Here is a 27,767-nt window from a genome sequence, read left to right as displayed (position 1 = left end):
CAGCTATTGGCAAGGCATCAAGCTAACGCCTGGCTGTATCGCGTAGATTGGAGCCACATTAATGATGCGTTCGCCGCCCAAGTCTATGGTATGTGCCCTAAACTCGATGTTATTGATTCAATGTGCGACTGAGACTGAATTGTTGCCTATTCAGACGAGCCAACGCTATCGACATCCTTTCCCTACTTTTCAAACACAGATGACGCTCCAACATCGTCGGCACAGCTCACCTTTGACGACGAATTCTCCACTTTCCGACTTTCCAACAACCTCCCTTACTGCCCCGATCAACAGCGCTGAGTTTGACACGTTCCTATCCAGCATGAACCTTGTGCCAGCCTCGTCGTCACAAATTCCTCATGCTGGTCCAAGTGCCTGGGCTTCAGATTTGAGTGGTTCGACCTGGGCTTTACCTCCTCTTCACCCTCCACCCTCGTCTCAAGAACCTCCTTCTCCTCAGGCTCCGCTATCCATCGCGATAAATCCAGGCGATGCACTTGCTATGGGGACCGCCTCGAGTGCTGATGGTGCTACAGGCCAACCCTCTGGCTCTGTAAGCATTGGCCTTGCTGAAGCGTCGTCTTCCAGTCTTGCCACCGTCGCTATCCCACCTACGCGCCGCATCAGCAGCCGGAAACGAGCTCAGGTGGACTTTCGACCCAGATTAGTAGCAGGAGGGAAGCGATCACCGAAGGAGAAGAAAAAGTAAGTGGTTTATTTACAAGTCGTTACACACACGAAACTGAATGACATGGTGGACCACCTCTCTAGACATGGTTGGGATATTGTTGATGTGGGCTCAGATGAGGAAGACGAAGACCCACTTGATGCGATTCATAAACGTAAGCGTAGAAAAGGGACGAATTAGGTGTTTGTATTAGGGTAATGATGTCTATTTGTGTTGGAACCTTTATGATGTATACTGTTGCTTGACTCATCCATAAGTGAACGTCTCTATTCTGTTTTAAATATACACGAGAGCTCTCTGAACAACTTTAGTCCCTTAGAATCAATAAATGGCCTGCTTCTCTTCAAAGGTCAGCGTTGAACAGGCGCCCGCCGGTCACTTTAGGGCAGGCTCATTGAGGCTCCTGACACTTACGTCTCTCATACCTCCTCCCCAGATTACCAGCTACTCGTTTTTATTTAATATATTGGATGATATATGTATTGAGACTATACTTGATTATTTTGGGCCCTTAGGAGTAGCAAACGGGTAGCTGGGGAGGTGGTTTGTGTCGAGAGTCGGGAGTCGGGAGGTAATCAGGACTCTGATGGCATCACCCGCGCGTGAAATTCATCCTCGCATCCCGCCAACCGTACTCCTGGGTAGAAAAGGCATTGCCCTTGTACTTTAGGGCCGGTTTCAAACAACTTCAATAACCTGCTCGCCGTTCGAACCCCGGAGAACGGCCTGTTATAGAAACCACTTCCCCTTTCATATCTCTCGGCTCTCGGCGTTCCTTGGCTAAAGCAGCTTGGCACGTAGCTGAAGAGAGTGCTATTCACGAGAATAACACTCCAGTGATTGAAATAACACTCTTTTTTGTAAATAACACTATCCATTGCAAATAACACTCTTTTCAATAACACTCTTTTGGTCACACCCCCCCCCCCCCGACCACAAATATTCGTTCAGAGCCTTGGCCGTCATCTCTGTGTCCATGATGAAGAGCCTGAGGGGCCTTGGTCCCTTAGAAGGGTGAAAAAGATCAAGTTTCCTCCAACTTCCCATGGGGAACACACTGATGCTTTCCGCCTGTTTTCCACCACAGGCTTAAGAAGGCTTAAGGGCTCTTAAGATTGAACTATGGGAATCCCCATGACGCAGCTTGAACTTCTTTCCTCTGATTCTCACTATGATCTTCTCGTGCCTGACTTGTCCCTGCCCACGCGATGGATAGACATCTATGACTTTCCCATGCGGGATCTTTGTCCGTGATTTCTTGAAAGTCAGAAGGTCAGCTTGACTCAACAACGTTGTTTCTTACGGTGGCTTTTTCATGTTACAGGCTACAGTTCATGCTAGTACTTGCTATGTACTATATAATCGTCTATGTTTTGGTGGTGTTTTTTTTTTATAGGCCGTGCTCGAGTCACCAATCGGACTTCAAGTGACTTAGACTTCACTCTTCATGGAGGCTACTACGAACAAGGATGATTATAAAGAAGGGTACGAGCGAGACGGGTGCGCTTGTCCTGATCTCCTGCTCATCTCCGCCTAGTGTCATTTCGTGCTTCTGTAGTAACCCACCTCACCGGCACCCTCTGGTTGCTGAGCCTCTGTAAGCCTCACGTCAAATGTCACCGGCGACTAGATGCGGACCACCAGCACATACTGTAGGTCTACTCGTCCCTTTCGAAGCTCTTCCTCTCCCTTCTTTTTCTCCGGCGGTTCCGATGCATATGTAGTGCTGCTTATCTACTTATTCTTTTCTAGCTCCGCGAGTTCTGGGATAAAAGGCCGAGTGAGGCCCAGGCTGAAGGGCACGGGGCATACTCAGCGTTCTCACTGCCAGTGAGCTGTTTCGTTGACTATGGCAGAGCCAACGCAAGATCTGGTAGACCGGTGGTACCTCGCTGGAGGACTCTACTCCAACTCGACGGTGGGGATCGCAGTGGCAGGTACGTCGACGTCCCCTAAAGCCTACTAGTGCATCTTTCCACCAAAACATCCTGACAATCTAGAAACCCAGCAATCGAACTGTTCATGTGGATCTACAGCGTCCAACTCTACCTCGAACTCCCCCGCGTCGAACGGCGCGGCCGCGAACGCTACCTTGTCGTTAGCTTCGTCATGGTGTCGTTGGCGTGCATGTCGGCTGTGAGCGGGGCTATTAACGTTTATAATGTCTTGTTGGAGACGCATCTGCCTAGTGGGAACGTCGATGAAGTCTGGGAGAAGTATGATAATTCGTTGCTGGATCATATGGAGATTATGGGGCTTATGGTGCAGCGGTGGGTTGGGGATTTGTTGCTGGTGAGTGCTCGAATGGCCTAGGACTCCATTGAAGACGATTCGTAATTGTAACTTTGTTACAGATATACCGGTGTTATATTATCTGGCAAGATCGGTTGGCAGTGGCTATCCTCCCTGTACTAGTCTTCCTCGCATCTTTCGGTGCGGACGATTCCCGCTCTCACCCAAGTTCTAAATCTCATACTCAGACCGTCCAGGTATAAGTCTCCGCCCTTTCATACCCCTCCACGGCTGGAAATACCGCTCGCACCACCTCCGCACAGTCGACGCCTTCGTCTACATGTCCCTCCACATCCTCGTCACCGCCCTCATCTCCATCCGCCTCATGCGTGCCCGTCGAAGGCTCACCCGCACTTTAGGGCTAGCCATAGACGATAGGGTCTACACGAGCGTCGTCGCTATGCTCGTGGAATCGGCTGCGGCTATCGCGGTTGTTACGATCCCGTACGCTACGACGAATATTGTGGCGGGTTGGACGGCGTATCAGGTATACACGGTGTTTGCGGTGGGGTATAACACTGTGATTGTGAGTACTCTCGACTTCATTTCTCGGTGGTGGATTGTTAGCTGACTTTCTGGATACTCTACAGTCCCTTGCACCGCAGCTGATTATATTCAGAGTTGCAAGTGGGAGGTCGTGGGTTAGGCGCCCGGAGAGCTTTAGCGACCCTGTCTCGCATGATCTCCGATTCCACGAATCACAGGTATCGGAGAAGTTTGAACCATAGGTGACGTGAACTCGCCTGGGGATACCAGTAGCAAAGGCATCGTGTATCATATAGAAGAAAAGGCCGTGTATCATAGTTGTAGACTAAAGACGGGAAGTAAGAGCTCCCGCAGTGAATCAGTGTACTATAAAAGGATAAACCCACCTACTCTCCCCGCCTCCCCCATTTCTCAGTGGCTCAATGAGGGGCATGGTCTGAGGATAGGGACTCTAAAACCATAAACAACGTAAGCGCCCCTAATTCTTGCGATCAAATTTAGTCCGTGACGTCGACCGGCACCTTTTCTCACACCTTTTGCTTGCTGACCGCCACGTCCACCAGCGCCAATCCCCCATCCTCCCGCCAACAAACACCACCAGTAAACTCTACACCACAATGTCCGAATCCACTCTCCAATTCGACGCTGCTACCCAGGTTCGTGCCGTCCTCCGTCGTTATGCTGCATAGTTTGGGCTTGGACGGGTTGCTGACTGGAACTTGGGTGGACGCGTTTCGCGTGTACTGTTGACCTGTTCGCAATGAACAGAAAGAACTCGCCGAGTTTGTCGAGAGTGAACTTGCCAAGGTATGAGAATAGCGTCGCCTTCAAGGTCTGAACTAAATACGCTAACCAACCGTCACCCAAATTACAGAGGAAATACCAAGAGAGCGTCCAAAAATTCACTGGGATGTGCTGGGACAAGTGCGTTCAATATCCCTTCATTCTTCATCCCATTCCCCATCCCATTCCCGTTACCACTTGAGTTATGGGAATAAGGGAATGACTCTGCCGTCAGTTCAGGGAAAGACTACTTAAGACTAACCAATCCTCGAATAAAAAACCCAGATGCATAACGTCCGTCTCCTCGAACAGCCTCTCCCGCTCAGAAGAGAGCTGCCTCGCCAACTGCGTGGATAGGTTCATGGACGCCAGCCTCTACATCGTGTCTCAAGTCGAGAGCAAGAGGAACCAGGCGTAAAGGCCTTACTTATTCCTTCCACCACCAACCTTTCACCGCCATCACCACCACCCATGACCACCCTTCTCGCACGTCGCGCGGCGTGAGACGGGCAACGACTGCCCTCAAGGCCTCACCTTCGGAATTCGAATCCCTGACCGTTGCACCAACTCGTCGCGAACCCACAATCCTTGCTCCCCGCCTACTCGCCTATCGACAATGCACCTGGCCTATACCACACCTCTCCGTCTAATTTAGACCACAAACCTCGTTGCATAGACACCCCAGACTCACAAAAGTACTTAATTATAGAAAATGCTACGACCTTGTCCAGGTTTTAAATTTTAACGTTTCTAACACCCGGACGCTGGGGAAAAAAAAGGGTTGGAGACTGCGAGTGAGATGTTCTGAGTGAGGTATGCATCGATCGTCGGGAGCGCGTCCCTTCTTCCACCTGGGGGCTGGCCATGAACGTATCGAAGATTGCCCTCCGGCAAACACGCCTTTCTCTGTAGGTCATTCATTGGCCCTGCGTTTCTCCCTGCCTCTGGGACTGCATCTTGTCGCCTTCCCACCTGAGGCCCACACCCTTGCCTTTTCACTCACCAAAACTCTGAAACCACACAAACCCCAGCCTACACTGCCTACTAGTCTCGAGTTTTGGAAGATCGTCCTATTATTTATACCACCAGAAATATAATGAGAAAGAAAAAAGGGTGTGGATGGTCTACTGCAAATGTGGAACGAAATTGAAATGTTGCTGCTGTCGTCTAAACATCTACATAATCATGCAAACGCCGACTGAGCACCCTTTCCAACTTCACTCAATCCATAGTTGTCACCCTTGACAAACGCCTTGGTGCACTGCGCCATCGTGACCGATCTACACGAAAGAGCCGTCAGTAAACCATTGTTTCAAGAAAAGAAATAGGAAGGAAGAATAGACACTCACGCCCTCGAAATAGGATCAGTCTGATAGAAATTCAAAATAGGCCTCCTAAACGGTACACCAGAAATCTTGGATCCCTGGGTAGCCAACCCGATGTTCTTCAAACCAGCAAGGACAATCTCAGTCGTCGTAGGCTCCACATTGTCGTACCGCACCAAGGTGGGAGAGATATCCCACATGCGGTCGCGGAGCTCGAGGATGTCGTCGTAGGGGAGGGGGGAACCCATGACTTCCGAGAGGGCACTATAGTATACAACACAAGGGGAAGGGACGGTTAGATCTGTGTCGAGGAGGAATGAAAAATGAGGGTAAAACGCACCGAATAATCTTCCAATCCTCACGAGCAGCTCCAGGCGGCGAAACAGCCGCACGACCAAGCTGAGTCCGGCCCTCCGTGTTGACCCAGGTGGTGCCCTTCTCGGTGTAGGCAGCACCAGGGAGACACACGTCCGCGAGCTGCGCACCGAGGTCACCGTGGTGGCCTTGGTACACGACGAATGCGTCCTTGGGGATCGACTTGGGGTCGATCTCGTCGGCGTTGAGGAGGTAGATGAACTTGGGCTTCGCGGTGGACGACTTCTTCGTGGGTGCGAAGCCGATGTCGTAGGCTGCGGCGCGGGAGGCGGCCTATAGCGGAACCAAGTGTCAGTCGCGAAGTGATTTTGACTAGGAGTGGATTAAAACGCACCCGTTGAAGAACGCTGAATCCGTTCCATTCAGGAGTAACCAACTTGGCCTTATTAGCCTCCACAAACGTCGCCAGCTCGTGGTAAATAGCGGCCGCATCAGGGTGCTCAGCAAGTGCGCTACCAACAATAATCAACGGCTTCTTCGCGTTCTTAAACTTGTCCGCAAACGCGTTCTTGCCAGTGATGAACTCGGACAAAGCCTTGGCGTCCCCACCGAGGTAGTCATACCCGTACGTCGTCTCCACGCGCTCACCAATCAAGCCCACTTCGAGACCGGTGTGCAGCCACGACTTGCGGATGCGCGAGTTGAGGACGGCGGCTTCGTGGCGCGGGTTGGTGCCGACGAGGAGGATGGCGTCGGCCTCTTCGATGCGGGGGATGGTGCTGTTGAAGAGGTAGTTGGAGCGGATGTCGACGCCGTGCACGGGCGGGGCGGAGCCGTTGACTTGGTCGCTCGCGAGGTTCTCAGAGCCGAGGCGGTTGACGAGGTCCTTGAGCGCGACGAGGGATTCGGTGTCGGCAAAGGCGCCAGCGACGGCTTGGATTTCGTCGCCGGTCGCACCCGAGGCGGCGAGGCCGTCAGCGACGACCTTCAAAGCCTCCTCCCAGCTGGTGCTGACGAAGCGGTCGCCCTGCTTGACGAGGGGAGTGGTCAGGCGCTGGAACTTGAGACCGTCGTAGGCGTATCGGGTCTTGTCGCTGATCCATTCCTCGTTGACGTCGTCGTTGGTTTTGGGTTGGATACGCATGACTTGGACGCCGCGCGAGTCGATACGGATGTTCGACCCAACAGCGTCCATGACGTCTATTGATTCGGTGTTTTTGAGCTCCCATGGACGAGCGTGGTAGGCGTAGGGCTTGCTCGTCAGTGCACCGACGGGGCACAGGTCGACGATGTTACCAGACAACTCCGAGTCCATCGTCTTCTCGACATAAGTACCGATTTGCATGTCGTTGCCACGGCCGGTGGTGCCGAACTCCTCGACGCCGGCGACTTCGTTGGCGAAGCGGACGCAGCGGGTACATTGGATGCAGCGGTTCATCGAGGTTTTGACGAGGGGACCGAGGTCCTTGTTTTCGACGGCGCGCTTGCCGGTGATTTCGTGGAATCGTGTTCGGTCGGAGCCGTATCGCATGGATTGGTCTTGGAGGTCGCATTCACCACCCTGGTCGCAGATGGGGCAGTCGAGTGGGTGGTTGGCGAGGAGGAATTCCATAACACCCTCACTGTGGTCGGGTCAGCATTGGGAAGCTTGATAGGGTCGTTGCACGTACCGGGCTTCGTGCACGAGAGGGGTGTTGGTCCAAACCCTTGCACCAGGCATTGCGGGCATTGCGCTGTTGGAGGTTGAGTTGTGCGGATAAATTTGAGTCGAGGTTGCTGACTGACCATGATGCTACAGGTTTGGGTGACCGCTCGACTTCAACCAAGCACATACTAAAACGTTATATTAGCCAGGGGAGTGGTTATGGGGGCTTCATAGGCACTCACCGACAGTTGCCAGCAATTGCGAGACTTGAGACACGGGTAATTCAATTTCGGAAAGCTCTTGACCAAAAAATCCAAACTCACCGGTCATGGTAGCAAAACCTACAAGTTGGTCAATTTCACGTTCATAAGTATAAGAAATGAGGTACGCACCTTGGTATTGTGGCACCAGCAGCCTCGCAAGCCTGAATCAACGCGGTTCCTGCACCCGAGTCAACATCCGTGCCTTCCCCAACCAATTCCCAATTCCCAACCCACCTTGCGGAACAGTGACTTCCTTGCCGTCAATCGTAAGTGTAACATCTGCACCTCTCGAGGACGTCGCCGAGAACTTTCTAGACAAAGCTGTAAAATACAACGAGTTAGTCCTGGTTGTACGCTCCCCGCAAAACGCAGACCGACCCTGAGTTGACGTTGCGACCTTTCCGAGTCGCCCCGCCGAGTTGGGTCGCGACACGGACGACACAAGCCTCAACATTGGACCAGCAAAGGATTGAGATTATATAGCCAGGCTGCTGAGACGCAGGCCTGCTCTAGTGTCGGGAGGGAATAGAGAAAATATGAGCCGTGCTCGCTGTCGGGAACAGTGACCAACCACGTCGAGCCAATTTCAGATTCCCACATTTTTAAGGCGGAGATGGAATCGGGGTTGCGTCATCCCCGAGAAAACCGGGATGAGGCTTGGCGCCAAAAGCGCCGATGTCGTTGGCATCGACGACGGAATTTTATCTCTTTGCTTGATAATTCATTGTGCGATTTGCGTTTGGTGGATTGGAAGGCGAGTGGCTGAAGAAATCATTAACGAAAGGTACGGTTTTCGCCTTGTGCGGCAAGAATCACTGACGACTTGTCGATAGATACGCTGTATGACTGGTGTGCAGGCGCCATAAGAGCATACGTGATTCGACAATGAATGTACTCAGGCTCAATGGACGGCCGGAATCTCTGCATTTCTGCGTATGATATTGCTTTGGGTTATCCCCTAGGACTAACCACTCCAATGACCTCGATTCCAACGTCAGCTGTCTCATCCTCCTCCTCTGAGCCTCCTTTCCATAATTTAACTACCCATGAACCTCCCTTCCCAATTCCCCGCGTCGAAAAATGGATCCCCAACCCAACCCCAACACGTCCAGTACAGGAATCCGACAGTCCACGACAACCGGCCGCCCACCAAGCCACTACCACCTGCACCCCTCCTTCGACGCAACACGCATCTCGCCGCCCCGCAGGCCACGGCTGCACAACGTCCAGCACCACCCCTCGCATGTCTCAGTCGACTACTTTGACCATGATGGCGTTCTGCATCTGACTAGGACTTTGAGTAACATTTCTCATCCACCGCCGTTGTCCCATGCTGGGTCGTCGAGGAGCTCGCCTGGGCATGGGGAAGGAGATGATGGTTCGCATTCGGACTCGGAGCCGACGCTTGATGTTGGCGAGGACGTGGATTTTGAGCAGATTGTGAGGAATTATCTAAAGTTGTGCGTGCCTGCTCATCCTTGCGTGCTGAAGAGCCAATGAAATGGATTACTTGGTACCTGGCACTTAGACGAGACAAGTCAGAAATCAAGCCTCGTACTCTAGGAGTTGTATTCTCCGACCTTCGCGTGGTCGGTCTTGGTGCTTCAGCCAGTTTCCAGCCGACACTAGGATCCTTCTTGAACCCTCTAATCCTATTCAAAACACTACTGTCCCTCCGCCACCCGCCTCTGCGAGACATCATAACCAACTTCGAAGGCGTAGTTCGTCCAGGCGAAATGCTCCGTACGTCCTCCTCCCTCCCTCCAATTCATAGCAAACCAATCTAATCCAACATGCCCCACCCAGTCGTCCTAGGCCGCCCCGGCTCAGGCTGCACCACCTTCCTCAAACTCCTCGCCAACCACCGATCCGGGTACCACTCCATCTCCGGCCACATCTCCTACGACTCCCACACCCCAAAAGAAATAGCCAAACACTACCGCGGCGACGTCCAATACTGCCCAGAAAATGACGAGCATTTCCCCACCCTCACCGTCGACCAGACGATCCACTTTGCGGCCAAGACGCGGGCGCCGCAGGAGAGGGTCGAGGGGCAGACGAGGGGTGAGTATACGAGGCTTGTGGCGGATTTGTATGAGACGATTTTTGGGCTTGGGCATGTGAAGAATACGGTTGTTGGGGACGCGTCGATTAGGGGGATTAGTGGCGGCGAGAAGAAGAGGGTTTCGTGAGTACTCGTTATGTCTTTATTTCGACACTCTCGTTGTGCAGACTTTGACTTTTGGTTGAATTTGGGGTGGGGATAGGATTAGCGAGACGATGGCTACGCGTAGTTTGATTACCTCCTGGGACAAGTGGGCAGCACACCATATTCTTTCTATGTATCCCATTCGCTTAGCGTCGTTTTTTGCAGTTCGACACGCGGCCTCGACTCATCCACCGCCCTCGAGTACGTCCGCGCCCTGCGTATCGGCACAGACCTCGCCAAACTCGCCACGATCGTCTCCATCTACCAAGCCGGAGAATCGCTGTTCAACTTGTTCGACAAGGTATGATTTCTGCCTTTCCTCTCCCACCCTATCACGCTCTCCTCCCCCACTAACTAATTAAGCCCTCTCCTCCCTCACTAACTAACTAAACCCTCTCCTTTCCCCCTCCCCTCCCTCCCCCTCCTCGCAGGTCTGCCTAATCTACGAAGGCCGCATGGTCTACTACGGCCCCGGCCATCTCGCCCGCGCTTACTTTGAAGACATGGGCTACGTACCCGCCAACCGCCAGACTACACCCGATTTCTTGGTGGGCGTGACGGATCCGAAGGGGAGGGTTGTGAGGGGTCAGGATGAGGGGAGGGAGCGCGGAAGTGGGAATGGAAAGGGGGGTGCTGGAAAGGGACTGGCTGGGAGTGGTGGTGATGATGGAGGTGGAAATGGAGATGAAGATGGGGGTGCTGGGAGTGGGAGTAATGGGAGTACTGACGGGAGCAGCACCGCAGGAGGAAGCGGCAACGGGAACGAAAACGACAGCACCCAACCAACCCGCAAACCCATCCCCCAAACACCCCTCGAATTCGAACAGTACTACCGCGCTTCGGAGATCTTCAGGATGAATGCGGCGGATGTCGAGGATTATCGTGCGCAATTCGCGAGTGATGCCGGCAATACGACAAGTGGTGGTAATAAGGCCAGTGGTGGTAATGAGGCGAGTCACGGTAATAAGGCCAGTGGTGGGAAGGACGCATCGGCTTTGAAGGAGGGGTATAAAGAGAGTGCACGGCAGGAGCATGCGAGGCATACCAGACCTAGGGTGAGTGCTATCCACCCGTACTGAGCAACCCATCCATACTGAGCAACCAACGCTAACACGAATTGACAGAGCTCGTACACGATCTCAATCCCGATGCAAGTCCGCATCGTCATGGTGCGCAGAGCGCAGATTATGAAAGGCAGTTTTTTGGCACAAGGGTTGCAGACGACGTAGGTATCCCTCTTTTGTTTTATTTCTCTGTTATACATCCGGCTTCAAGACCTTTCCTCGCCGTCCCTACGCGCGATGAAGGAGACTAATGAAGTTACTTCTGCCTTGCAGTACTTTCGTCCTTCAAGCTATCATCATCGGTACGACTTTCATTCGCGTCCCAGACGACACTTCAGCGTACTTCTCACGTGGTGGCGTAATCTTCTTGTGCGTTACCCTCCTAGCCCCTTCCTTTCTCTCTTGGGTTTCCTCCCACTCACATCGACTTGACCCACAGCTCCGTCTTCCTCCCCGCCCTCTTCAGCATGTCCGAAATCCCTGCCCTCTTCGCTCAACGCAGGATCATCCACCGCCACGAGCTAGCCGCGATGTACCACCCCATGGTTGAATCCCTCGCCTTAACGCTCGTCGATATACCGTTTACGTTCGTGACGATGGTGCTGTTCACGATTATTCTGTATTTTATAGTGCAGCTGCAGCAAACGGCTGGGCAGTTCTTGTGAGTCTTTCCTTCCTATTCACGGTAATGTCACTGTATTCCACTTGCTGAGGCCTTTATTTGGCTTTTAAATCGTTGATAGCATCTACTTCCTGTTCGTGTTCACGATCTCGATAACGTTTAAAGCTTTCTTTCGCGGTTTGGCGGCGATGTTCCCTTCGGAGGCGCCGGCGCAGGCTTTGGCTGGTGTTTTGCTGCTTGCGTTGTCGCTTTATGCCGGGTATCAGATTCCGAGGCCGTCGATGATTGGTGCTTTGAGGTGGATATCGTATATCAATGTGGGTGTTCTACTCCTTGCCTCCTCTCCCTTCACCTCCCTTCACGTCCCATCTCCCCATCTCCCTATCTCTCCTCCCCGCCCTTCCTCCGTCCCTCTCCAACCCCCGACTCGGACCTCCTCCTCCGACAATGTTACATACTCACCCAAACCCCACTCTACAGCCGACACTATACGCATTCGACTCGCTCATGACGAACGAGTTTCACACTCTAGACGGGACATGCGCGAACCTCGTACCTTCCGGGCCCGGATACGGGGGTGTAGGGCTGGCGAACCAGGCGTGTCCGGTTGTGGGCGCCCAGCCAGGCCAGGACCGCGTCGACGGGAGCGACTACCTCGCGCTTTCGTTCGAGTATTATCATCGTAACTTGTGGCGGGTACGTCTATCCCTCTCTCTCTCCCCAACCTTCGTAGTTGCCATCTGAGATTGTATGTGCTAACGGCGATTCTGGCGGGGGAACAGAACTACGGCATCCTAGTGGCATTTGGGATCTTCTTCCTCCTCTGCCTCCTCGTTTTTTCAGAGTTTAATACGCGGGTTGCGGGGGATCGGGCGGTTATACTGTTTAAGCGCGGGACGAGGCCTGCGGTGGTTGAGGAGGCTGAGGCGGCTGTTGGGCCGGACGAGGAGAAGGACCAGCAGCCGGGTGAGAAGGGTGGGGTTATGGCTGTGGCTGATGAAGCTACGCTTGCTAGTTCTAGTGGATCTAGCGGCGGTAAGGAAGCGGACGGTGGTAAAGAAAAGGATGGGGAGAGTGGGAAGGATGGAAAGAATGGAAAGGACGGGGAGAAGAGGGCAGGAGTCATCGATGTGGAAGCTGTAGAAGCGCAGGATGCGCTGAAGGAACAACCGAAGATGACGAACGTGTTTTCGTGGGATCATCTGCGGTATATAGTGAGTGTGGCGGGGGAGAAGAAGGTATTGTTGGATGATGTGTCGGGGTATGTTGCGCCGGGGAAGTTGACTGCGTTGATGGGGGAGTCTGGTGCTGGAAAGGTGCGCCATTGCCATACCATCATTGCCGCCCTTTCGTTCTGATACTGAATGACCGAATAGACAACCCTTCTGAACGTCCTTGCCGAACGAACAGACACGGGCGTCATAACAGGGGACCGGTTCTTCAACGGCCAAGCTCTCCCACCCGACTTCCAGTCACAGACGGGGTACTGCCAGCAGATGGACACGCATGTGGGGAACACGACTGTTCGAGAGGCGTTGAGGTTTTCGGCGAGGTTGAGGCAGCCCAGTGATGTTCCTACTGCCGAGAAGGATGAGTAGTGAGTAGAACTCCTTCCGTGTGCTTTATATCTCTAGTGGGCGATTGCTGACGGTGCTATCAGTGTAGAGAAGTGTCTGAAGATGTGTGGGCTGGAGCCGTTCGCGGATGCGATGGTTGGTACGCTTGGTGTGGAGCAGAAGAAGAGGACGACGATCGGGGTCGAGTTGGCGGCGAAGGTACTGTGACTTTGACCGCTTATCGTTCCTCTACATAGTGGCTAATCTTAGTGCGTTCTAGCCCAAATTGCTGCTTTTCTTGGACGAACCGACTTCTGGGTTGGACTCGCAGAGCGCCTGGGCAATCGTGTCTTTTCTCCGGACATTGGCTGATAATGGACAGGCTATTCTTTGCACGTAAGTTCACGCTGTTTTCGTGCCACTCGTTCTATGCTGACGGCTGTTCGTCGCTCCAGGATACATCAAGTGAGATATGCACGTATGACTGGATATGGATGATTTCTAACTCTTGTGATACCAGCCTTCAGCGGAACTCTTCGAAGTGTTCGACCGCCTCTTACTCCTCAAGAAGGGCGGTCAAGTCGTTTTCTTTGGCGACATTGGCACTCACGCGTCGTCGCTCATCAATTACTTTGAATCCAATGGAGGGCGGAAATGCAGCCCAGAGGAGAACCCGTACGCTCTTTCTTCCTTCCCTTCTCCCCTCATCCGCATACCCGCTCACTCTGTTCCTCCAGAGCAGAATACATGCTCGACATCATTGGTGCAGGTGCAACGGCCGTAACCGATCGAGACTGGAACGACGTCTGGGTCCAATCCGAGGAATGCGCAAGGGCCAAAGAGGAGCTGAAACAGATCCATGAAGATGGTCGGAAGAGTCCTCCCGTGGCAGCTACACTCAAATCGACCTTTGCAACTCCGTGGATATATCAAGCCAGCTTTGTCTTGCAGAGGTCCTTGAGGACGTATTGGCGGGACCCGACATATTTGATGTCCAAGTTGACGTTGAATATTATCGGAGGATTGTTTATTGGGTTCACGTTTTTCAAGAGTAAGGATACGGTGCAGGATACCCAGAACAAGCTTTTTGTGAGTAGTCGGGCGTTGGGTACGGGTAGCGGAACTGACTTTCGTTTGCTGTTAGGCGATTTTTATGGCTACTATTTTGGTGAGTGCGAACCTGGTTGATGGGTTGCGAGGGAACTGACGGTGTATAGAGTGCACCCTTAGGCGGCCAGCTACATGTACCATATATCAAGGTACATCATAGACTCGGTTGCCCCGTGTCGGCTTGTCCATACTGACATATCCATTCAGATGCGTGACATCTACGAAATCCGCGAACGGTCCAGCCGGATGTACCACTGGACCGCCCTCGTTGCCTCCCAAATCCTCGTCGAACTGCCCTGGAACATCCTCGGCTCCAGCCTCTTCTTCTGCTGCTGGTACTGGACGGTAGGCTTCCGCTCCTCGCGCGGTGCCTACACCTACCTCATGTATGGCTTCCTCTTCCCGACGTACTACACGACCATCGCGCTGGCCGTCGCCTCGATGTGCGCGACCGCCGAGATTGCGAGTCTGATGTTCTCGTTTCTGTTCTCGTTTGTGTTGACCTTGTGAGTTTCTGCTATGCCGCATGCTCTTGTTGAAGGAAGGACACTGATTGGAACGCGTGGGAGTGTAGCGATGGTGTCGTGCAACCGTACAGGCAGCTTGGATGGTGGAGGTGGATGTACCATCTTTCTCCGTATACGTACCTGATCGAAGGTGTAGTAGGCCAAGGTCAGTTCTTGCCCAAGTACTCGCAGTTAAGGCTTGTTTGATCGATAATACTCCTTCTTGCAGCGTTGGGGGGCCAAGAAATCAACTGCTCTCAGACGGAACTCGTGCTCATCCAACCTCCAGCCGGCCAGACGTGCCAATCATACCTGTCCCAATACATTTCGCGAGTAGGCGGATACCTGATGAATGGCGCTGCGACAACCGACTGCCAGTTATGTCCGTACCGAACGACTGACGAGTGGATGGGCCCGCAGTTCAGTATCTACTATCGACACCGTTGGAGAGACGTTGGCATATTTTGCGGGTATATCGTTTTCAACGTGAGTGGTCGCTGTGTTGGAAGGATCGGGCATGGCTGACAAACAAACTGTAGACCGCCCTTGTGTTCTTGTTCACGTACCTTGCCAGGATACGCAAGCATCGGCATCTTAAATGGGTCGCGAGGCAGCTCACAAAGGCTATTGACATTTTCAAGAAGACTGATTAGTATCCACGAGTATCCGATGTTGATTCTCGAAAACAATCCTAGTGGCAATACCATATCGCTTTGGAATTTACATGATACGATGGGCGCCTATGCGAGACCGAACAAGCGCCGATTCCCGGGCCAAGATTTCCAGAGGTGCTTGGCAGGCCAATCGGTAGGAGGAGGCCCTAGTATCTCACGAGCCAAGCGTATGTCGAAAGCCTCGGTTTATCACTATCACATCACTATCTCCTTGCTGCGTGTTACTCTATTCTACCTGAGACACTTTATTCCACATTTCCTGACATCCCAAGGGAGAGACGGTAGGAGAGAAGCCACGGTTCGTCGAAGGCCCATCGTGATGAAGCTGAAACTTTACCCTGACCAATTCCAGCGCCGAAAACCCTATCCAACTCCTCCCACACCAACTTCGACCAGAACAGTCATTGTCTTTGAATTGCAGATAGTCCTACGTCTTCGACCAAGTTGAAGTTGAAGACAACCCGCTTCTAGAAGCACGTGTGGTACGCGGCGCGCCCGGGTTTGTTGAACCAAGCACCGAGGATCCTTCAACTCTAACCACATACATTCCCCTCAACTTGAAAGCCTTTCTCGACATGGCTTCAAATCAGCGGGTCATTTAAAGTGGCTATCAGATGGAAGTACAGGATTTCATGAAATTCGCCGACACGCTTCCGTTGTCCAAGGATATCGAACGTGCCAACGGTCGTGTCAGGACTGCTATGGTCAGATACCTTGTGTGGAGGACAGGACTCTCTGATAAAGAGCGGCTCCGAACACCGTGCTTAATGAGTATATCGCTTTAGTTTGTGGATTCAAGGTCCCCGTTAAATACTCTCGCTTGCCAGTGCGTTTCCCTCCCGGTGACAAAATGCAAGACAAGGCAACAATGACGCACCTCTTCTTTCCCATTCGTTGGACACCTTACAAGGGGAAGAAACAGCTGGTGGACGAAGCACACGCTGTGAAGATTCGCGAGGAGACCGAGAGAGATAAGGCGAAACTTGGGATATTTTTGCGTGCATTGAAGGATGTAGGGGCAAAGCTCGACGTGGAGAAGGTGGAGTTTACTTCATGAAGGACGTACATTATGATAGCGACGGATGGAACGGTGTAAGTTTGTTATTTTACAGTAGCATTGAGCCACGGGCCTAACTGTTCTACTGTTAGTTTACTTACTTTTAGGCGCTACCTGGCTAGTTACAACCAAAAATGTCCAGAAATTGACGTGTTCAGCGACTTTAAACGAGACCTGAAGTTACTTCCAGCCGCTGCAAGTCTCGCCTAGTTCGCGCTTTATGGCGAGTCGTGACCTGGTCCGTTTTCTCTAGCAATACTAGCAGCTCGTCCGACCCTTTCACTTTACAATGTCTCCATGGCGTGCCATCTGGGAGAGCAAGGTCCCAGGTGCCAGGTTGAATGGCCTGCGACGATTGCTTATCGTTCTGCATAAACTCACTGCTGGCGCTGTGGATCATACTTCCGCTACCAGGGATTCCGCACTTTCTGGATGCTATCTGTGGCCGGGCCTCCTCTCTCTCGTTAACAACCCTCCTGGGCATAGGCCAATAGCCCAAATCGTGCCGACTAGATCTGAGGGCGCTCAAGCTCGAAGCAGGGTTCTACAGCGCAAGAAATTACTAACTCGCATGCACGACCGGAGAAGTAGCCACAAGCCTGAGGTCCGGTATATACTGCGAGCGTAATAGTAGAGCAGGAATATCATTTTGGACGTACGTCACAGTAGTACCTATAGCACTGGGTTGCGATGCTGAATTGTCCTCCAATGGCCGACGCATGAATGTTCCCGCTCGTCAGGCCATGTGTAGACCAGTAAATGTTCTCCGCCTATTCCCCGCCGTGGTGTGTCAACATTAAACTTCTCATTCTTTCTTCCGCCCTCGTTCTTTGGAGCATATGCATCAGCTCGACGATGTATTCCCAATCCCCGCTTCCAGAGAGCACTTGCAAAGCAGGGAAGAGCGTGTCAAGATACCTTGCCACAGCGAGGTGGCGCTTGTATCGGATTCCCGTCACCACATCTGGGAAAAGTGGGTCTGAAGCTGGCCAGTTGCCTGTGGACAACACCTGCAATCGATGACCTGTCGGTCCCGGAAGGGCCTCGATACACGATGGCACGGGCTTCACAACTTCGATTGGAACCTGCAGCCGGAAGAGTTCGGGACAAGCGAAGATATGGTGGAGAGAGGTGAGGTCGAGTCCTGGGTGATTGGGCGACAAGGAGACGTGGAGTTCGCGAAGTCTGGACAGCTTTGGAACGACGTGTTCAAAGAAGGGCTCCAGTGGGGAGATTGACCAGTGAATCATCGACAAGTACTGCAACTCGGTGAATGAGTCCAGTCCTTCCAAATATTTCGCCGGCAGTTGAGGTGACTGGTCTTTCCAAATGGGAGCGATGGCTTGGGCGAGTTGCGAGTCGGGGTTCCAGGACAAAGAAAGACCCTTCAAGGGAGCGCTGGTTGCCCTGGACGCAAGAATTTGGAGGGTCGCTCCAAATTTCCTAATCCATGAAGGTGTTTCCACCAGTTCTGATTCGGGGCCATATAGGCTGTTTAAGCCATCGTATGAAGGAGTTTTCTCTCCGTCGAGAGTGTGCAGCAGACTCTTCCATGGTCTGTTAGCTTCGGGGCGAATGACCACGTCTTGAAGTGACCGACAATCCAAAAGTTGAATGAGCTCGGTGAGAGCAGTAGGAGGACCAGCGATGTCAATCGACTTCAGGGCCGGCAGAAACGGGGTAGTTTCTGAGGATGTAGACTCAGAATGGTCCGAGTTACTAGATCGAGTCGACAGGTCCTCAACTGGGGCTTCCTCTACAACCAACGATGTAAATGACATTCTCTTCGGCCGCAAGAAGGCTTACCTTGAACAGTCTCCTTACTCGTCGAGTCTTCATCCTGGTCCCTGCTCCGAGCCTCTTTGGCATCTTCAGAGGTCGACGGCGTATGGGCGGGTTCTTTGGATGTCACTGTTTCTTTGGAAGGGTCCTGGAGTTCAGCGCTTTCATTCGTCGGTTCCTCGGTCTTGACCGGAATTTCATGTTGGTCCGACCCCACCTGCTTGGTATCTGCTTCTACCACAGGGTCTGGCCACGTAACAGGCAAAACAGGCCGGGGAATGAGGTTTTCAATGGTCAAAGAATGCAAACGCTCCAGGCGACCCAACTGATGTACCCATGGACCCCATCGCGCAATCCCCAGTTCGAGGATCTCTAGTTCCTTCACCCTCGTCACGGCGCGTAGGACAGACTGAGGCACGTCACCAAAGATGCAGATGCCCTTCATGGCAGGGTTGGTTTCGCCCAACGTGCTCAAAAAGGTTTCGACCATAAAGGCCATCTCGTCCTGAGTCACCTCCTCTATCTGTACAGTCTTCAAGCTCGGTGAAAGGAAAAGAAACAACTTCGACAGCGTCCATGCTCGGGTGTGCTTGACGTCCAGAGAGTGAAGATTGGGGGAGAGTGGGTCAACCCCACAGAGCTGAGTCAGGCGAAAAAGAGTTATGGTTGGGATGAGCGTCGAGCTATCCTTGTAGAGCGTGAAACGTCTGACGCGCTTCCGATACTCATAAAGCCGCTCCCAAGCCACCTTGTCAGGATTTCCGACAAATATCTAGAAAGGAATAAGTCAATCAACGTGCTCGTAGCAAGAGAAGGGAATCGACAAGTACCTTCTGGTCATTCTCGTCAACCGACACGGCTCCACCAGCAGAGGCTTTTAGAACGTCGAATAGCGGGCCCAAGGAATCCATGGAGTACCACAGGGCATCCAGGGCGACCTGGGCAGCGTTCTTGAAGGAAAGTGCGAAGCTGAGTAAGGTTTTCTTCTCTGTTTCGGGGTCGATGAAGTCGCATATCCTCGCCAACGCCGTTGGGGAGAGTTCAGCTACAACTGCAGGAGTCGATGCGCCATTGGAAGGTTCTTTCTCGAGTCCAGGATCAGCTTCTGACATGAATGGGTTAATAAAATGGGTAGAAGTCCCCTGGTTGGCAGACACCGGGGAGTGGCTGCAAAAAACCCAACGCATTGCTAGAAAGGGAGGTGATAATGGTGGGTACTGAACAAGCACTATTTTGATCCCCGTCGTTCCTTTGTACTTCCAAAAATATGCTGTGCTCGCGAAGCTGTCAGGCGTTTATGTACAAACCTTACTGGACGTGTACCGTAAACGTTAGTTACCCAGAACACAGAACGAGCCCACACAGAGCCCACAATCGCGACGAATGCACAGCCAGGTGAGAGATACAAATTGTTATTGCGTAGAGAGATAAAATGACAACGTATGGGAAACTAGAGACTACTAGCAAGAGCAAGGTCGAAACGAGAGGACGGCAGACCAACAAACGAGTCCTAGTACTACTAACAAAAAAAGGGGAGAGGAAGAAGAAAAGATCGGAACGTCGAGGACAGGCCGACTACTATGTAATGAATGTACTATGTATAATCGATTGTCAATTAATACCATAATAAAGAGAGGGTGGTAGAAAACGAGAGAGAGAGGAGCAGCAGTCTATGAGGTGTGTGTACCTGTACGTCGTCGTATGTATAAATGGAAAGATATGTCCGTGCAATAGTGTTTTTTTGAGATGGGAACAGAAAAAGGCCCAGATGATGCGAGGTAAAACAGCCAAATTCCAACTAGTAAAAAAAGAAAAAGAGGTCCATGGATATACTAAGCTATGACGTGTCATGACGCAGAGAAAAAGAAAAAATATAACGAGAGTGCAAGAAAATGAAACAAAGAAAAGGATGAAAACGATGGTCGAATCCAAGAGGGTCTGTGGAAAAGAGGGTAGGGTAGGGAGGACATGATCGGAGATGGGTCGTTACAAATGAATGTCGAAGCTTGTAGTGGAGTCCTTGAAGAGAGAGATAACCAGAAGTCCATTGGATGAAGAAAGATGAAGAACGTCGTAGTCGTCGAAAAGAGAGGCGCGGGTATGCTTTTTCGTTCGAGTTTACGAACTCGACAAGATCCTGTCGATAGCCGCATTGATCGTCGCCTTCCGACTCGTAAGATCCATCCCAAACCTCTCCTCCAACGTCCTCCTCACCTCCCTCTTCGTCACAAGGTTCAAATCAGCATGCCTCAACACATCCTGAACCGCACTCTCCAACTCCATATCACTCGGTCCACCTCCCATACCACCACCACCAGTATGCTGCGCGTTCAACCCTCCTCCAAAGCCAGAATCGAATCCACCAGAAATAGGCATGTCGAGGTAGTTGGTGACAGGTCGTGAAGGAGCAGGGGCGAATACACCAGGCGATCCCCCTCCATACATGCTCTGCGGCGTATTCCTTCCACTTGCGCTACCATACGCAGGCGGAGCACCGAACCCTCCAGAGGCGTTCGCAGACATCATGTGCATGCCGAGTTGCGATGGAACAGGCGAGAAGCTGCGCATCTGAGGGAGTTGAGGCTCGTAGAGCGTTTCGCGTCCATACAGCGACGCAGTCCTCGACTCGGCGTAACCACCTCCCATTCCAGCCTTGCCAGGAGCCCACGACCCAATACTGTGATTCGACTCCTTATCCCACAGTTCGTTTTCCTATCACACACACTATCAGCATCCATCACTACCACAAACATAGAAAAGAAAACTCACATAGTCACTCCAGCTCTTAGTCGGAATCGCACGGGGATCAAACTTGCCCTCATCATGAACAATAACCTTCTTTCCACTCTCTCCCAAGACGACACGAGTCTGACCCCAGGAGAAATCGTCCATCTTCCAGAACGAGTAGAGAGGGAGGAAGAACGAGAAAGCCGGGATAGCGAGGATGTAGAAAATCATCCAGCCAATCATGTCCCACTTGCGACGGAGGATGAAGACGAGCGCTTGGATACCGTAGATAGCCGCAATCATGATGAGCGAGAGCAGAGGGATCGGTTTGCCTTGACCAGCGATGAGGTAGATGAGGTAGGCGATCTAGAAAAAGGACGAACACTCATCAGCAACCCCAACTCCAGACACGAACAAGAAACAAAAAACTTACATAGGCAACAGTGACAGGTTGCGTAATCGTCGACAACAGATCAATCATAACCACAAACCGCATCGAGAAACAACAGAATCCACAAAGCTGATCCAAGAAGACAAGTTCACCAAGGTTATGCACCGTAGAGTTGATCCATCGGCGACGCTGCGAAAGCAAAACTTTCCAGTCATCAGGAGCAACAGTGAACGCATGCGCATCCCGGACGAACTGCGTCTTGTGCCGAGGGAAGTGCTTGAGTAGCAGCGTCGTGAGGTATCGATCTTCACCAAGGTGCAACAGGTTCTTCATGTGCAGCGTGTCGACTCGGTTTTCAGAGTAGTCGTGGATCAGCTGGTTAGAGATGAGGAGAGGCTTGTGGGTGTCGGGCGTGCGGAGTCGGTAGAGCGTGAAACAACCGGGCAAACAGGTGACGGAACCGAAGAGGGATTCGAATGCCTTGGCCATGTGATGGGAGAGGAAGTACTCGTAGACCTATCACCCGCTCGTCAGCTACTACCCTCGATCCACGAGGAGAAACCAGCATACCTGCATCATGGTGACGATAGACTGCTTCGCGTTCGCGAGCGAAGTCTCACCGCAAACACCAAGGAGCTTCTTGTCGTGAATCATCCTATACCCCACGCACTGTCAGCATCACGCCTCCACCGTACCCAGAAGAGTAAAAGAGAAACATACGCAGAGATAAGCCGGTTAAGCGAAAGAGGTTCCACAGTCGTATCAGCGTCAACCATGAACAAGTACTCATAGAACGACGGGTTGACACCAATAACATTCTTGATCTGGTGGTACATCTCGAGCTCGAGCGGGTTCATCGGCGAGTTGAAGTGGACCTATCAACCCAACACACCCATCATCAACTTCATCCCAAAACCCAATCAAAACAAGGAAATAAAAACGCACCTTGTTCAAGAAATGCATCAACAACATCTGCGAATCTCGTTTACCACGATTACCAGGCCGACTCCTCTCCGTAGGCTTCCCAACCTTCACAACAACCAAATACGGCACAACGTGTCCACTGCACTCGTACAACCCAGAATAGACCTTGCCCATATTATGCTGCTTCGCTCCCTCTCCCAAACTCACAAAGCTCAACGGCTCCGGGTCGAGATTAGGATCAGCACCAAGAATATCAAGCACAATACGAGGCGTAGGCCGGTCGTTCCCACTACCAACAATCATACCATCGCAAATGATCAGCAAAAGCTTGCGCTTATCATCATACTTGAGCTGCGCCAACGAATCAATCGTCCGCCTCAACGACTGATCACCTTCAGTATAACACGGCACCTGGCAGATCACAAACTTGTCATGATCCTCAGGCGCACGCGCGGCACCAAAGTTGAGCGACGCGAGGAACTTGAAACCGATAATCGAAACCATGATGATGGAGAGAACGAGGAGGATGTACGTCGAGAACAGACATTGCGGGCTTTGCCGGTTATCCACTTTGCCGATCGTGAACAGGTTGCGGAGGCACGTCTTTTGTCGTCGGAGGACAGCGCGGGGGATATCAAGTTCGTCCAACTCCTTCGTCACATCCTTGCCCGCATGGATCGTGAACAACTCCAAAACAGCACCATCCATAAACTGCGTGTTGACAGGCGGAGGATTGGTGCCCTCAGGAGAACCAGCCCTAGGCGGCGTCGAGATGTACTCGGTCAAATCGTAGACAAGCCCATTGTAGATCGCAACAGACTGCCCTCGATTGGCCATATTCCGAATCTCCTTGGGTGTGTAGCCGCGGAAGCCGACGCGAGCAGTGTACCGCATCGTCACCATCTGTTGGAAGTACCAGTCCGGTCGGGGATCGTTCGTGCTCGCGCGGAAGTCGTGGTAGACAGCGTTGGTATCCGTGACGTTCCTCGAGCTGAGCATGACGTAGGGGCTAACATTCCCGTCGATTCCATCGCAGAGAGCAGAGACCTACACACAAGCAAGCGTCAGCATCAGCGTCCAGTCCACATCCATCCGAGCAGCTACAAAAAGAAAACTCACCTGAACAGGGAACAAATCATTAATCTCCCTCCCTCCATACTTGAGAATCTCCTTGGGCGCAACGACAGGGATCTTCCTCTGATGCATAGCCGCAATCTTGGTAAGATCAAACACCTCCCCGCGAATCGCCGTATAAACCTTGTTCGGGCTCTTGTCGAAGCTATGATCGCTCAACTCGGTCGTCGAGTACACATGCTCCGTCGGACAAATAACCGGACCAAGAACCGCAATCACGAAAACCGTGCACCCGCAAATGAACCAGATGATCAAGTTCAACGCGAGCTTCTCGCGCCAGGCTTGTCGCACATCCATACGCTTCATACGGCCGAACCAGACGAGGAAGGGAGAGGGGATCCACCAAGTGAGCAACCACGTAAACGCAACCCATCGTCGACGCGCCGAAGACTCCTTCAAAACCTCAGTCGTCTCCCCAGGCGCGGCAACACCAGAATTCGGATCCGCAGCGAGCAGTTCACCAGCCAACGCAGCCTTCTCGCCACCACCCTTCTTCCCACCACCCTTATCCCCACCCGCAAACATATTCCTCGAAGGCGCATAACTCTCGCTGCCAAAGTTGGACATCGAATCCGTCTCGTCGCCGCGGATGCGCGAAGGGGGCTCGTACTCTTCATCACTCTTCCCTCCAGCACGCCACGCGCCTTCATCGTCATACGACTCGCCGCGGTTGAAAGGCGACGCGTTGGAAACGAGTGGGAGGCGCTGGTTGCTCCCATTGTACTGGTCATAACCTCCCGCATTCCACCCAGGGGTCCCAAGGTCCTGTCCCGAATTGTAGAACCCATCCTCCCCGGCCTGTCGATACGGCGAGTACGGATCCAACCCCCCACCCTCCTGACCACCATGCCCATGCACAGTTGACGACTCATACGCCGCCCCGGCCATCCCCAACTCCCTCCCAACCCTCTCCCCTCCCTCCTTAATCCTCAACCGATCCTCCAACGCCCTAAACGCCCGCTGCGAAAGCCACACCTTCGTCTTGCCAAGCACCACATCCTTGAAATCACCTCCCACATTCGTCACAACCAACGCCCTAAATGCCTCCGCCAGCGCCCGCTCCTTGTCCCTGCCACTACCACTCTCCTCGCTCCCACCAAACACGCCCTCGCCCGACGAAGGCGTCACACCCACTTCCTCCAACACACCCGCATACCTCTCCTCAAACTCTCCAAACGTCATATTAACCTCCCAATACACAAGGTTGCGCCGCGCCACACCACCCATCCCACAACTCCTAACCTGTCCCTTCACACTCCTCCCCTCCAACTGATTCGGCAACTGCGAGTCATTCGGGTTGATACAGAAAACAAACCACGGCTGCGTCTCATCGAGCGTCGCAAAGAGCGTATCAAGCGCAGCCCTAAACTCGCCCGCCACACACGGGGTATCCTTGTTCTGGTTGTTGGCCTGGGATTCGGCTCGGGTATGGCTCCTCGTCAAATCCTTCTCCCCTCCTCCGAACGGCGAAACGACTCCAGTAGCACCACCTTCCTCGTCGCCTTCAGCCTCTTCGATACCTTCCATCCGTCCTTCGGTGTCACCAGCCCTCTTGCCCCTCCTAACCGTACCCTTCCGCCTCATCGATGGCGCACGCATGGGCTTCACAGCTTGCTGCGCAGCAACGATCGTTTCTTCATGCCTGGGATGGGCCTGCGTCGCAATGGCCTTGCTCGAGAACAAGCTCTTGACGAAAGGGTTAATACTCCCATACCCCTCCTGCGCGGCCTGCTGAGCCGTATGATGCATCGTGTTCACAGCCTGCGCCGTATCATGCGCCGTACCACGGAGGAGCGAGACGAAATCGGGGTTGACAGAGTCGAGGTTACGCTCGAGGAAACCCTCAACAGCATAGGTGACAGCACCGTTGTAATGCGAGACAGTGAACGAGGCACCGACGCCCGAAGCGTGCACCGCACCAGCAGCACGGCCAGCACCCGCAACGTCCACCACACCACTCGTCTTGAAACTCGAATGGTTACCCCAGCGCTTCTGGAACGCCTCGACCATCGTCCCATCCGTCTTCTTCGGCTGCCTCCTCGCCTGATCATCCATAATATGGATCAAGCCACCAGGGTAGTTGTGCAACAGTCGGAGGGTTTCCGAGTTATCTGGCGTCGAGAGGGATGAAAGCGAAGGAAGGAGATGGGTGAGACCTTCGAATTGGAATTCCTGCTGGTTGCCGTTGAAGATCTTGTTGCGGACGAAGCCCTGCACGCGCTCGTTGGCGTAGTTGACGATGAACTGGTCGAGCGAGTTGGGGCGGGAGCTCATGTTCTGGGGGCCGGGCAAGTCGAGCAAGCCGATGAAGGCGTCAAAGTCGCCATCGCCGCCTGCACCACCCTCTTCCACAGCCAGCCTCTGGTTGACGTACTCGTTCACCCAGGCAAAGAGCAGCGAGTAAAGCGTCTTGGCGAGTTCGTCCCTGTTAGCCTCGGCACCCTCCACATCCAAAAACACAGTGCACAACTCTTTCTTGACCATCTTCGTCTTGTAGCTGAGAGCACCCTCGAGGCCTTGAGGATCAACACCCAAGAAATCGGCGACGAGGTTGAGGGTATCAAGGTTGCGCACAACAGCCGCATCTTCGTTACGGGACTTGTCGATCGTAAAGTCGAGGTTGCCGAGGTGGAGGATAGCAGCGACGAGCTGCATGCACTGCGCCACCGAGCGCTTCGAGAACCCAATCGTCTTCAACGCAATCTTGAGCTGATCAAACTTGAGCGCGTCCTCGTCCCTGCCTGGAACACCAGCATGGCCACCAGGTCCACTCGGCTGCGAATGGTGGCCGAATCGCCCAGCCAACCCGTGCGCGCCACCGATACTCGCCCTCTGGCCTCCGAGGTACCTAAAGTTGCGTCCATCACCAAGGTTCAGGTGTCCCCGCTCGTCATCATTCACACCCCTCACGAGGTAGTAAAAGATATGGAAGTTCCTTTCCCCACTCGGGACAGCCGCAACTCTCCCCCTCTCCAAATAATAATCCAACGTCTTGACACCACACAGCCGTCCCCTCCTACCACCCTTCTCCACCCCGCCATAGATATTCGTAAACTGCAGCTCGGTGTACTTGCCGAAGCGGGAGGCGTTGGGGTTGAAGAGGGTGCGTGCGTTGCCAAAGGACTCGAGGACGAATTCCGAGGCGGGGATCTGCTGGGCGAGTTTGGAGCCCTTTTTGCCTGCGGGTGGGACGGAGAGGGTGATTAGGGACTTGATGGCCAGACGGCGTGCTTCGGATTTTCCAGAGGCGGTTTCGCCACTGTTGAGTTGGAGGGGATGGGAATAGAAGCCCGATCAGGACCGAGGTCGGCGTGCGAGAGGGCGTGTCGAATAAGGATAGCATCATCGCCATGGTCAAAATGACACAACAATGTTGATTGATTCAATTCCATCCATCCACCGGTCAAGCGGTAGCGCCGGAGCAAAGGTGATGTGTCGCCGCGTGGTTGAGAAAAGAATGATATCGTCGAGGGGCAGAGCGTAGAGAAAGAGAACCTGGTCAGCTACCCTTGCAGGACAGCACAACGAAGAAACGACTCACGTAAAGATGATACACTGATCCTGACCCGTCCTCCTCATATGATAATACGCATTATTCGCAAGCTGGAAAACATGAGGCGGCATCTTCTTTCCCGCCCCTCCTCCCTCAACACCCTCCCCAACCAACACATTCTCACAAACCCCCATATCCGCATACTCCGCCGCATACTTGTACACAACACTATCACTGTTACACCCCACATACTTGTGCGGGTTCACAACGACAAGACTGTTGGTACCGATAGCGGTATAGATCGTGTCCGTCATGAACCGTTCGCGCAGGCAGGAGACGAGGGTGTCGTCCGTCAGGGATGTCGTTGGTAGAGTCGACAGGTTCGAGGTGGATTCGAGGGCGGAGAGCGAGGGGTGCCCCCGCTCGTTGCTGCTGTCATTGTTGTTGTTGTTCGGATGGGTGGATGAGGTGAACCCGCCGGATGCGCGGCGGGACTGTGGGTTCGACATCGTCGTCGTGCTATACCCTCTTCCGCAGGGTCGATATTAACGCTGGTGGTGTACTTTTAAGATTGTAGTTGAGATGGTAGTGGTAGTCGGTAGGGAAAGAGCTGATGGGTGATGACGATGACCAAAAACTCGATAGCGATAGCCTCCGATTGTAAATTCTTCCCGTGCTTCGCTGGTCGTGCTTCTGCCGGCGCCGCTTCTAGTAGCAGTCG

General features: G+C 53.0%; 7 protein-coding genes across 7 annotated transcripts; 4 read left to right on the top strand and 3 right to left on the bottom strand.

The window, feature by feature from the left end:
• Positions 1 to 199: 199 nt before the first annotated feature.
• Positions 200 to 868, top strand: CC1G_11262 (hypothetical protein; the record flags this gene model as incomplete). The annotated part of the gene is made up of 2 exons (XM_001840562.2): positions 200 to 705; positions 772 to 868. 2 exons carry the CDS (start codon positions 200 to 202, stop codon positions 866 to 868), a joined length of 603 nt encoding a protein of 200 aa, XP_001840614.2.
• A 1,669-nt stretch (positions 869 to 2,537) lies between these two features.
• Positions 2,538 to 3,708, top strand: CC1G_11263 (hypothetical protein; the record flags this gene model as incomplete). Its single annotated transcript, XM_001840563.1, has 5 exons — positions 2,538 to 2,625; positions 2,697 to 2,980; positions 3,043 to 3,121; positions 3,178 to 3,506; positions 3,571 to 3,708. The coding sequence occupies 5 exons, from the start codon at positions 2,538 to 2,540 to the stop codon at positions 3,706 to 3,708; spliced, it is 918 nt and encodes a 305-aa protein (XP_001840615.1).
• Positions 3,709 to 4,083: 375 nt separating this feature from the next.
• CC1G_11264 (hypothetical protein) lies at positions 4,084 to 4,667 on the top strand (the record flags this gene model as incomplete). The annotated part of the gene is made up of 4 exons (XM_001840564.2): positions 4,084 to 4,122; positions 4,235 to 4,273; positions 4,341 to 4,390; positions 4,562 to 4,667. 4 exons carry the CDS (start codon positions 4,084 to 4,086, stop codon positions 4,665 to 4,667), a joined length of 234 nt encoding a protein of 77 aa, XP_001840616.2.
• A 645-nt stretch (positions 4,668 to 5,312) lies between these two features.
• CC1G_11265 (NADH-ubiquinone oxidoreductase) lies at positions 5,313 to 8,344 on the bottom strand. Its single transcript, XM_001840565.2, has 11 exons — positions 8,176 to 8,344; positions 8,032 to 8,118; positions 7,927 to 7,975; positions 7,858 to 7,875; positions 7,777 to 7,800; positions 7,675 to 7,722; positions 7,560 to 7,622; positions 6,284 to 7,511; positions 5,915 to 6,222; positions 5,599 to 5,838; positions 5,313 to 5,529 (listed from the first exon to the last, which is right to left on the bottom strand). Exons 1-11 carry the CDS (start codon positions 8,249 to 8,251, stop codon positions 5,433 to 5,435), a joined length of 2,238 nt encoding a protein of 745 aa, XP_001840617.2. The 5' UTR covers positions 8,252 to 8,344; the 3' UTR covers positions 5,313 to 5,432.
• A 1,189-nt stretch (positions 8,345 to 9,533) lies between these two features.
• CC1G_15607 (ATP binding cassette transporter) lies at positions 9,534 to 16,595 on the top strand (the record flags this gene model as incomplete). Its single annotated transcript, XM_002911019.1, has 24 exons — positions 9,534 to 9,540; positions 9,613 to 9,985; positions 10,172 to 10,307; positions 10,537 to 11,061; positions 11,131 to 11,231; positions 11,344 to 11,439; positions 11,510 to 11,731; positions 11,814 to 12,009; positions 12,173 to 12,388; positions 12,475 to 13,008; positions 13,069 to 13,289; positions 13,353 to 13,467; positions 13,529 to 13,644; positions 13,704 to 13,726; positions 13,776 to 13,923; positions 13,986 to 14,337; positions 14,393 to 14,416; positions 14,466 to 14,507; positions 14,566 to 14,864; positions 14,933 to 15,030; positions 15,290 to 15,350; positions 15,518 to 15,836; positions 16,010 to 16,037; positions 16,324 to 16,595. 24 exons carry the CDS (start codon positions 9,534 to 9,536, stop codon positions 16,593 to 16,595), a joined length of 4,524 nt encoding a protein of 1,507 aa, XP_002911065.1.
• Positions 16,596 to 17,365: 770 nt separating this feature from the next.
• CC1G_11269 (hypothetical protein) lies at positions 17,366 to 19,489 on the bottom strand (the record flags this gene model as incomplete). The annotated part of the gene is made up of 3 exons (XM_001840569.1): positions 17,366 to 18,351; positions 18,402 to 19,149; positions 19,208 to 19,489. The coding sequence occupies 3 exons, from the start codon at positions 19,487 to 19,489 to the stop codon at positions 17,366 to 17,368; spliced, it is 2,016 nt and encodes a 671-aa protein (XP_001840621.1).
• A 1,006-nt stretch (positions 19,490 to 20,495) lies between these two features.
• Positions 20,496 to 27,555, bottom strand: CC1G_11270 (chitin synthase 8; the record flags this gene model as incomplete). The annotated part of the gene is made up of 8 exons (XM_001840570.2): positions 20,496 to 21,089; positions 21,147 to 21,470; positions 21,538 to 22,011; positions 22,066 to 22,150; positions 22,216 to 22,370; positions 22,441 to 23,466; positions 23,539 to 26,812; positions 27,095 to 27,555. 8 exons carry the CDS (start codon positions 27,553 to 27,555, stop codon positions 20,496 to 20,498), a joined length of 6,393 nt encoding a protein of 2,130 aa, XP_001840622.2.
• Between the last annotated feature and the right edge of the window lie 212 nt (positions 27,556 to 27,767).

This window comes from Coprinopsis cinerea (assembly GCF_000182895.1).
Source record: "Coprinopsis cinerea okayama7#130 chromosome 6 map unlocalized cont3.6, whole genome shotgun sequence".
NCBI classification, from domain to species: domain Eukaryota; kingdom Fungi; phylum Basidiomycota; class Agaricomycetes; order Agaricales; family Psathyrellaceae; genus Coprinopsis; species Coprinopsis cinerea.
Note: the sequence above shows the minus strand (reverse complement) of the source record. Positions and strands in the feature narration are given on the sequence as shown.